Raw genomic sequence first — 11,394 nt, forward strand, 5'->3', positions numbered from 1 at the left:
AGGGGATGACTCACTGGATTCTACTCCTGAAATTATTATTGTAGTGCAATAACTAACTTGGATGTAAATTTAAAAAATTAATTAATTTTTTAGAAAGCTTTGATCCAAAAAGAAGTGAAGTCTCATACCAATGATCTAAGCTCACACCTTAATAATCTGGTAAAAGAAGAACAAATTAATCCAAATGGAAAGAAATAGCAAAAATGAGGAACCAATAAAATTAAATAGAGAAAAATCACAAAGAAAATCAACAAACCAGAAGTCTTCCCTGGTGGCCACACAGAGAAAGGGAAATGGTCTTTTTTGGGTACATTTGATCTACTTTGGTCTGTCATGATCTTTTACCATAATGTTGAATATAAAATGTGAAAGTAGGAGACATGCAAATAAGCAAGAAAATAATCCCAAATTAAGAGAAAAGATGAGTCAATAAGAACATACTCCCAGATGCTAGAATTTTTACACAAGAACTTCAAACCCACTACAGTTCATCTGTTAAAGAAATTAGTGAAAAGGGTGGAAAACAATCATGAAAAGATGTAAAATTTACTCAGAGACATGGGCAATGTTAAAGTGAAATTAATGGGGGCACCTGGGTGTCTCCGTCAGTTAAGCTTCCAGCTCTTGGTTTCAGTTCAAGTCATGATACCAAAGCTTGTGAGCTTGAGCCCCTCGTCGGGCTAAAGTGTGAAGCCTACTTGAAATTTTCTCTCTCTCTCTGTCTCTCTCTCTCTGTCTCTCTCTCTCTCTCTCTCAAGTAAATAAACTTTAAAAAAAGAATATAAATGAATTTAATGAAAGGCTATAAGCAAAAGCTACACTATGAAAAATAACAAATCCATTCCATGGTGTTAACAGAAGACGAAAGGATCAGTCAACTTAAAGAGCACTTAGTATAAATTATTCAAACTATAATACAAAGAAAAAAAAGAGTTTTTAAATGTATCCAAGACCTATGGGTTAGTAGCAAAAGGTCTTACACATGTGTAAGTGGAATTCCAGAAGAGAATAGAAAAAAAAACAGGGCAGAAAACTATTGGAAGAGAGAAGAGAAAACATTTTCTGAATGTAGTGAAACATAACAGCCCAAAGGTCTGAGAACCTTAGGAAGCCCAATTAGGATAAATTCCAAAAAAAAAAAAAAAAAAAAAAAAAGGGGGGGGGATCACAAGAAAATGCTGAAATGCAAAAGAAAAGAAAGAGACAATATTAAAAAATAGACAACAAAAAGCATTATGCCTCACTTCTCATCAGAAATAATGGAGGCCACAGGGCACCTGGGTGGCTTNAAAAAAAAAAAAAAAAAAAAAAAAAATGGGGGGGGAATCACAAGAAATTGCTGAAATGCAAAAGAAAGCAAAGAGACAATATTAAAAAATAGACAACAAAAAGCATTATGCCTCACTTCTCATCAGAAATAATGGAGGCCACAGGGCACCTGGGTGGCTTAGTCTTGTTAAGCATCAACTTCAGTTCAGGTCATGATATGTCTTGTGAATTCAAGCCCCACGTCAGGCTCTGTGCTGACAACTCAGAGCCTGGATCCTGCTTCAGATTCTCTCCGTCTCTCTTTCTGCCCCTCTCCGACTTGTGTGCACATGTGTGCACGCTCTCTCTCTCTCTCTCTCTCTCAAATATAAATAAACTTTAAAAAACATTTTTTAAAGAGAGAAAATGGAGGCCAGAAGGTGATGCAATGGCTTTTTAAAGTGATAATAGATTATAACAATATTTAGAGGATAAAGAACTGCTTACTAATGTCTCAGAGCTAAGCTAAGCTAAGATGTAAGTGTTCAGAGACAGACATCCCTGTGAGAAGCAAGACAATTTACCCTGATGAACTCAGATAATCTCAAAATATAAAGACAATAACCATTGTTGACATGGTTGGAGGGGAGGTTAGAAAGAGTGGCTGATAATAGTGATAAAGGTGTCAATTCGTCAAGAGGATATAACAATTATAAGTATAAATGCATCCAAGATCAGATTGCTTAAATAGATTAAGCAAATACTAGCAGATCTGAAGGGAGAAGTAGACAATAATGCAGTAAAATAATAGGGAGCTTCAATTTCTCACTTTCAACAATGGAAACATCATTCAGATAAAAAATCGGTAAGGAAACATTGGACTTGAACTATATGTTAGACTGAACACAACACATTCAAAACATCGCATCCAACAGCCACAGAACACATCTTATTGTGGACACATCTATCCACAATGTGGTTATCTATCTAAGGATGTGTCTATCTAAGGACACATAGAACATTCTTAGGATAGAGCCTATGTTAGGTCACAATGTAAGTCTTAAGAAACTTAAGGAGATTGAAATCATATCAAGCACCAGAATTTCCTAACCACAATGGTATGAAACTGGAAATCAGTCACAAGAAGAGAATTGGAAAAACTACAAATATTTGGAGAGTATTGTAGAAAACTACAATATGTGGAGAAATCAGTAACAAGAGGAAAGCTGGTTATGGATTAGAAGAACTTATACTGCAAACATGTTCATATTAACCAAAGTGATTTACAAATTCGATGCAATCTTTATTAAAATTCTTCTGGAATTTTTCACAAAAATAGGAAAACAATCTGAAAATTCATGTGAAACCATAAAAGACCCCCAAATAGCCAAAGAAATTTTAAGAAAGAAGAACAAATCTGGAGGATTTCTACACTCTCTCAGTTCACTCTGTACTGAACATGGAAACATCTGCACTCTCATGTTCATCATGTCATGTTTCACAAGATAGGGAAACATCCTCAGGGTCCACTGATGGATGAGTAGATAAAGAAGATGCAGTATATATACAGTAAAATATTATTCACCCTTAAAAATAAGGGAATTCTGACACTTACAACACCATGGATGAGCCTAGAGGGTATTATGCTAAGTGAAAATAGCCAGAACATGTAAGAAAAATATGGTATGTGCTCTCACTTTTATGTGGAATAAAAAAAAAGTCAAACTTGTAGAAACAGAGAGTAGAATGGTAGTTATGAGAAGCTAAGGAATAAAGGAAGATGGGGATGGGAAGGGAGGAGAAGGGAGGGGAAGGGAGGGGAAGGGAGGGGAAGGGAGGGGAGGGGAGGGGAGGGGAGGGAAGGGAAGGGAAGGGAAGGGAAGGGAAGGGAAGGGAAGGGAAGGGAAGGGAAAGAAACGAAAATATATGTGGTGAAGGATGTGACAATCATTTTCCAAAACGTATACTTGGGTCAAAGCTTCATGATGTACACTTAAAATATATGCAATTTTGTTTGTGAATTATACATCAATAAAGGTTAAAAATTAAAAAAAAAATATATAATACATTAGATTATGCCACCAAACGTGCACTAGAATGGCTAAAACTTAAAAGACTGACACCACCAAATAAGGGTGTGGGACTCCGAGAGTCTGATAGATAATCAGTACAAATGAAAATGGTACAATGATGTTAGAGAACATTTTGATGGTTTCTTATAATTAAACGTTTACTTACCATAAAACATAGTAATCTTACTTCTAGGATGTATCTAACAGAAGTGAAAACAGATACTCAGATAAGGCCATGAACTGTTCTGGGCACCTGGTGTCTCAGTCAGTTAAACTCCCACTCTTGATTTCTGTTTAGGTCATGATCTCCCAGTTCAAAGGATTGAACCTCATGTGGGGCTTGAGGTGACAGCGTAAAGCCTGCTTGGGATTCTCTCTCTCCCTCTCTCATTCTGCCACTCTCCTGCTCTTGCATGTATGGGTGCTCTCTCTCGCTCTCTCTCTTTCTCAAAATACATAAATAAACATTTTAAAAAATGAACTATTCATAGATGTTTTATTCATAATAGCCAAATACTGAAAAGAACTCAAGTATCCCTCATCTGGTGACTAGATAAACAAACCATTCTGTACCTACACAATTTACATTATAGATAATCCTCAGTAATACAAAGAAAGAAACTTCTGATACCTGAAACACGTGGATTAACCTCAAAGCATCTGATTACGTGAAAGAAAACAAACACAAAAGACTACATGCTGTAACACTGCATTTAGATAAAAATCCGAAAAATTCAAAGTTACACTGACAGAAAATGCATCAGTGGTTATCAGGGGCAGAGGTGGGGAGGGAGCGCATTTACTGCTAAGGGCACAGGAAACTTTCTAGGACAATGGAAGTACCATCGTAGAGGTTACCATGAGGCTACATGAGTGTATGCATGTGTCAAAGCCCAACCAACTTTACACTTAAATTGTCTATTATGTGTCCATCACACAGCAATAAAATAGATTTAAAATATGGACATAGGGGCAGCTGGGTGGCTCAGTCGGTTAGGCGTCCGACTTCGGCTCAGGTCATGATCTCACGGTTCGTGGGTTTGAGCCCCGCATCTGGCTCTGTGCTGACAGCTAGCTTGGAGCCTGGAGCCTGTTTAGGATTCTGTATCTCCTCTCTTTGACCCTCCACTGTTCATGCTCTTGCTCTCTCAGAAATAAGTAAAATATTAAAAAATTATTTAAAAATAAAATAAAATATGGACACAGACATAAAAATCTATGCAAATAATCTGTTTGGAAAGCAGCTTAAACCTTCTTTCAGTACATTATGATCCTTTCAGGGGGAAAAAAACATGCTTTAAGTTTTTCAAATTTCTAGATCCCTGAGGCTTTAAAGCAGCTCTGTAAGTTTCACTTTAAATAAATAAAATAAACAAACATGGATTCTCCCAGGAGACCTTAACTTTATAACTGATTAGTTACTTCAATTCTAATGTTCTGCCATTGCAATAATAATAATTAACCTTTTTTTAAGGCCATAATCCCAGGTGCCATTGCAAACCAAATCTCTGAAGGTAACACAAAATCTCATTAACTATCGAAGTTCATATTTAATAGAGGCAGAGTATTGTTATTTTCTGGAGAGAGGAAATAAAGGCAGTTACACTTAAAATCAAGTCACAATATACCCGATGGATGAACAGGGATGACCTGATAAATGGGGACAGTTTAGAGAGATGTTTCAGTGAAAGCAAATATGAGTTCTTGTGACAGTCAAGGCCATTTGGGTAGAATGAGTTGCCTCAAGAAACAGTGAGTTTAGCATCCCTGGACAGTACCTGGGTGGAGACACTGCAGAATATTTGAGGGCCAGACTGACTCATCTGCCTATGAAGTTCTCTTTTGGTCTAATGTCCTGTGGCTTGAATAATGCCAAGTTTCCAGGTTCATCCACAGAAGAAAGAGAAATTCACCAACTAGAGAGGAAATTACATTCCTGCAACTAAAAACAAACAAACAAACAAACAAAAGCCCAAACAAACAAAAAACCCCTGAAATTTGAGAAGCTCTTGGTCACTTTTGCCAGAGATCAAAATAGAAGTCAGGGGACCTGTTGGTGATTCAGGGTGTGACTTCCCCATTTGTCACCAAACCTCACTCTTCCATTCTTCTGGACAAAAATGTGCTCCAGGATACACATTACTTGAAAGTCAGGGGAATATCTGAGATTAAGATACACTGGACATGCAACACGAAAAGATGATAACACTAAGGACCTCTGCTTAGTGTATGTCGACACTTAACTTTTCTGTGGAAATGCGAAAAGAGAACTGAGAAAAATCCACAGAGGTTATTAAAAAGGATGGCTTTTCATTCAGAGGAAGGCAGATGGAACACTTCAGCAAAAACTGAATAACCATTTGGTGTGGTTTTCAAAGGGCGATTACATACCACGTGGGGAAAAGGCTCAGACTAAGCCTGAGATATACTCAGATTTCAAAACTGAAGCAATAACAGAATTTAAAGAAAAATAGATAGAATGCAGTAGGAAAAACATACCCAAATTTCGAGTTTCTTGGCATACTTGAATGGAGAAAATACCAACTGTGCTACAATCAGCATGATGTAAGTATACTGTAATATGCAATTATCCATAATTATATGTTAAGCAGTTTGAGTCTCTCTTTATTTGTTTATATGTATATTTGATGAATTAAAGTGTAATTACTGCTTTCCCAAAACGTAGGCTGTCGGCAGATGTCAAGTATTAGAGCTTTACCATAAGTCTGTAGATGAAAGTTTTTAATGTACTTCAGTTACAATTAAACTTTGTCACATTTTACTGACAGCAGCGAAGATCCCAAATTATCTCTAATCCCCACCTCCTGCCACATCCTAGTCCTTTTCTGTTTCTACTTCCTCAACCCTATGTTCTTAACAGGTACATACTGAACATCAACTACATATACATTGCTGTGCTAGATGCTAGCTGAGGACCTGAACCTGCCATGTTCTAACAAGTCATTATCCTCACGTTAGAGATGAGACAGTAAGCACAGGATGCTTAGGGCTCATTAAAGACCCAAAGCTACAAGTGGCCACATGAGAAAAAAAACACAGGCTCTCTGATTGAAAATCTGCCATGACTTTTCCAATAGTCCACATTTATCTCATTAAATCTGACATCTTGAAATGTGCAAACATGCAATTCAAACCCATTTTTTAAGGATCCACAAATGGTAATGAGGAACACTACTNTTACCCATGAAAGCCTAAACCTGGCAAAGTTGTCATTAAATTGTTAAACACAGATGGTCTAAGCCAGAACCATTCCCCCTTACACCAGATGGGCTCTGGAGGGTGCAGAGGTCATCTAGAGAAGACCAACACAAAGCCAAGTTATTTCCCACTATCATGAAGTTAAGAGACTCCCCAAAGGAGAGAAATGCTACATCTTTAGTTCATCTCAGAGAAGTTTATTGGACTTCAGCAGAACAGAAAGCTCTCCATGCCCATTTTTTCTATTCCTGTGTGACCCAATGACAACCACGACAAAGAGCAACTCTATTTGTGTTCAACCATCCTAGATTCTTGTTATTAAAAATTGCCACAGTGCTTTGAAAGATCCTGAACTGTCTAACTCTTACATTACCAGAGGGGAATCAAGCTCCTATCAGGCTCATCAAAGACTCCGGAGGCAATGAACACCATGACATTACAGAGGTTGTGAAACAGTTGTCTACACAAATGGAAGGAACAATGGAATAGGTGAGAGGAGCTCCATGAGAATCCACAGTACTCTGTCCTAACACCTACCAGTCTCTGGAGTTGTCAGCAAGGAAGGTGGGAAGGGGGAAATGAAAGGGAATTTCAAAGCCTTTCTTTTTTTTAATATTTTAAAATGTTTTTCTTTGGGGTGCCTGGGTGGCTCAGTCAGTTAAGCATCCGACTCAGGTCATGATCACATGGTTTGTGGGTTTGAGCCCTGCATCTGGCTCTGTCCTGACAGCTCAGAGCCTGGAGCCTGCTTCAGATTCTGTGTCTCCCTCTCTCTCTGACCCTCCCCTGCTCACGTTCTCTCTCTCTCTTTCTTTCTCTCTCTCTCTCCTCTCAGAAATAAATAAAAAACATTTTAAAAAATAAGAAAAAACTTTTAAATGTTTTTCTTTATTTTTGAGAGAGAGAGCAGGAACAGGGAAGGGGCAGAGAGAGAGGGAGACACAGAATCTGAAGCAGGCTCCAGACTGAGCTGTCAGCACAAAGCCCAATGTAGGGCTCAAACCTGTGAACTTTGAGATCATGACCTGAGCTGTAGATGGATGCCTGACCAACTGAGCCACCCAGGTGCCCCAAATTTTAAAGTACTTCTATTTGTCCACCTATCATGCTCTGTTCTGTTTTTGTATTAGACCTTAGTAACATTAACATGTGTCCACCCAGATATGGATACGGCTTCTTGTGCTGTAGGAATCTGTCTGGAGGTTTATTACCTGGCTCCGTGAGCAGTAGGGAGAGAGGCCAATATTACAGTATTTGTGGTGGGGGAATATCTACTAGTCCCAGACCCTATTTTAATAGATCAGACCCTTTAAGGTCCTTTGATAATGTAAAGGTAGTTTGTTTCTAGAATAAATAAATGGTGAATACAAATAATGAGCAACTACAGGGACCAGAAAAGCCATAGCAAATTTTTCAAATAGAAATCCACTCCCCTCCACTAAAAAAAAATCTTTAAGGCAAAAAAGACTCCTAGGAATTACTTTTCAGAGAGAGAGAGACTGAGAAAAATGACCTTTCAAGAGGAACTCCATGGGTTCCAAACCTGGAGACAATCTAGCTCAGGTTCATAAATCGGTCATTTTAACATAAAACTAAAGGATTAGCAGCCACAAAATAAAACACCAAAGGGCAGAGCTTCACCGAATTATACAGACATGCACTACATATTCAGCCAACCTGAGCCATATTCCAAGATAAGCATTTCAAACACCATCACCTGCAAGCACTTTCTTTCACTACTATTAACAAGCCGATGTTCAAATTGCTGAAAAGAATACAAGGTATAAGGGACTTATTAAAGAGAACCCATAAGCATTCCTAGTTGGAGAATGGAAGGGAAAAGCTTTGTTACTCTTATGGATCCTGACATATACATGACATTGCAAGCAACAAAGAGGAAATACACTAATCATTTTCCCAGTAGAAGGTTTTCAAATGTTAGAAATAGGTTATGCAAATGATGAACCATACATCATGCACCTACTTACTCTGGACACTGTAGACATCAAAGACTTTAATCAGTATAAGAAATAAAAACAAAGGAAACCTATGTGGCCTTATGGAGATCAATTATTATCCCATCAGAATAGCTCGGGGACAACCAGATATCACCTTGAGACCCATACAACACCAGTCACAAATGTGAGGTGAGACAAATACAGGTTCCCTTTCATTGGAATCTCTTGGTCAGTTTCTTAGTTTCTACTCTTTTATGTAGATGATACCTGAAGGGTTGAGATGACTTGGAGAAAAGTAACTCAACTTTTATTAATATTCCCTTTTACCATTTTGCAAATGGATTTAGGAGATTCTCAGTTAAGGATTCTGTCTTCTCAGGCACAGAACTTACCTAGGAAAATAGTAGATCAGGAAGAATGAAAGAGAGAAGAGAAGGAGCATTGAGTCAAAGAGATCACCATCATAAAGACTAGAGCTTAATGAGACCATGGAGAAAATTTCAATCAAACAAAAATGTTAAATATGACAATACCGAGGTTGGAAGAAGTCATGTAACTTATCCAAGGTCCTACATTTTTTAGAGCGAGTGGAAGGATGAAAACACTCTTGACTCTTCATTCATAGCTTTTACTACTTTAAATGTATCACTGATACTGAGAGTTGAAAACTCATTTAAGCTGATTTTCATCTCTATAATTTTTTTTTCAGAGACGTGCTGCCCACTAGGTAATGCATGCAATGGATGTGCAAAATCAGAGCACAGTGACTGAATTTACCCTGACCGCCTTCCCTGTTATCCGGAAGCTTCAAATCTCCCTCTTTGTGGTCCTCTTGTTTACATACATGCTAACTCTCACAGGAAATATTGTCATCATTTCCCTAATATGGGCTGATAATCGCCTCCAAACCCCGATGTACTTCTTCCTCAGTAATTTGTCATTTTTGGACATTTTATACACTACCTCAGTCACCCCAAAACTGTTAGCTTGTCTCCTAGAGGACAGGAAGACCATATCTTTTGATGGATGCATAAAACAAAAATACTTCTTCTTTTTCTTGGGGACAGTGGAGTTTATCCTCCTAGCGGTGATGTCCTTTGACCGCTACGTGGCCATCTGTAACCCCCTGCGCTATACCATCATCATGAACAGTAGGGTCTGTCTCCTACTGGTTCTGGGGTGCTGGGTGGGAGCCTTCCTCTCAGTGCTGTGCCCAAAAATTGTGGTATCCAGACAGCCCTACTGTTATAAAGAAATCAGTCATTTCTTCTGTGACATTGCTCCTCTGCTACAGGTGGCCTGCATAGACACTCATTTCATTGAGATGATAAACTTCCTCTTATCTTCTTTTGTCCTCCTGACCTCCCTGGTACTCACCATTGTGTCCTACACCTACATCATCTCTACCATCTTGCGCATCCCCTCAGCCCAAGGACGTCAGAAGGCCTTTTCCACCTGTGATTCTCACATCACAGTCGTCTCCATTGCCTACGGGAGCAACATCTTCATGTATGTGAGGCCCAGCCAGAGCCATTCACTGGATTTTGACAAAGTGACTGCTGTCATGACCATAATGGTGACCCCTCTCCTGAACCCCTTCATTTATAGTCTGAGGAATGAAAAGGTGAAAGAAGTTTTGAGAGAAACAACCAACAAAATAATTTACTTATTACACAGAAGAACTTGAACTTTATTGCCTAGGCAAACTTGTAAGTTAGTTTGCTAAGAATGCCTATTTTCAACCCTTGGACTCCAAATGGAGATATGCATGCTTGAAGACCACAAAATCACAGATTCATGAGAAGATATAAAAAGACTTCATGCCACATCAGATACAAATGTCCAGAGGAGGTAATTCAAGCATAGAGAAAATAACACATTTTGAATCCTATTATTAGCCCATCTCACACACAGAACATCATGAATTAATGAAAAATACTTAACTGAAATCAGAAAAACATGAATTTTAAGCCTGAGTCTATTGCTTTTTTCATCATTTGACACTTAGCCTATCTGAACCTTACTTTCTTCAACAGTAATGTGGGAAATACATTTGGTGATTTTTCTTTCTCTCTTTGTTATCATAGGCCTACCCAAGACAGTCTAAGAAATACAATAGTGAGCACTCCTGACTGGTTCTTTTCAGATGTTTGATATGACGGGCTTCATCCCTGACAGCTAAATACTGTAAATAATAACAGAAACAAGGAAGAAGAATCCCCCAGGTTCGTACAGCATACTTAAATATGTACATCTGTATATCTCACTTCATCCTCTTAACCTTGAGAAGCTGTTACTATTACCTCTGCTTTACAGATGAGAAAACCAAGGTTCACAGAGGTGAAGCTTCTTGCCCCAAACCATACCCCTGGAGGGTGGCACAAATTTAGAGAATGCAGACTTCAGTCTACTTTACACCTCACTGTACCAGGAAGTGTGGAACAGGAAGAAACTTAAGAGGGAAAAGAGTCAGCCTGGAAGTTAGCCACTTTCTTCTGAAACCAAGGCCTTGCCTGCCTGCCCTAACCTTCTGGCAGAGTTGCAGATGAGGACAGACCAAGATACAGTCAGAATAGATTGTGAGAGGCAATTGACTTGAAAGGAAAACAAGTTAGCCTGAGGCCATAATGGATCAGGGGTCTAGACTAATCCACTGTGGCAGCTGACCAAAGTGGCAATCGTATACAGAAAAAATAATCATCCTAGAATTCCTCTCGTTTGTGGAAAACAAAATAAAAAATGAATCAAGCCAGTTTAAGTAAAATGGTGTTTATGATAATAATAATCAAGATATATGGAATCCCAGAAGGTAAGGACCAGGAAGACCTACCTGCTAAGGGTTTGAGAATCAGGAATTAGAAAACCTTAAGGAACCAAGGCAGGTACCCTCTTCCCCT

The 11,394-nt window shown here is 38.6% G+C and overlaps 1 protein-coding gene across 1 annotated transcript; it reads left to right on the forward strand.

Annotated features, from left to right (window-relative positions):
• Window positions 1–9,236: 9,236 nt before the first annotated feature.
• On the forward strand, window positions 9,237–10,184 carry LOC120243994 (olfactory receptor 6M1-like). The gene has a single exon (XM_039250263.1). It carries the CDS (start codon window positions 9,237–9,239, stop codon window positions 10,182–10,184), a length of 948 nt encoding a protein of 315 aa, XP_039106194.1.
• The last annotated feature ends 1,210 nt before the right edge of the window (window positions 10,185–11,394 follow it).

Source organism: Hyaena hyaena, unplaced genomic scaffold, assembly GCF_003009895.1.
Source record: "Hyaena hyaena isolate Hyena2069 unplaced genomic scaffold, ASM300989v1 scaffold_364, whole genome shotgun sequence".
NCBI classification, from domain to species: domain Eukaryota; kingdom Metazoa; phylum Chordata; class Mammalia; order Carnivora; family Hyaenidae; genus Hyaena; species Hyaena hyaena.

What these genes read in the sequence shown, in the direction of transcription:
- LOC120243994 (XM_039250263.1), top strand. Translation starts at nt 9,237, where the DNA reads ATGGATGTGCAAAATCAGAGCACAGTGACTGAATTTACCCTGACCGCC.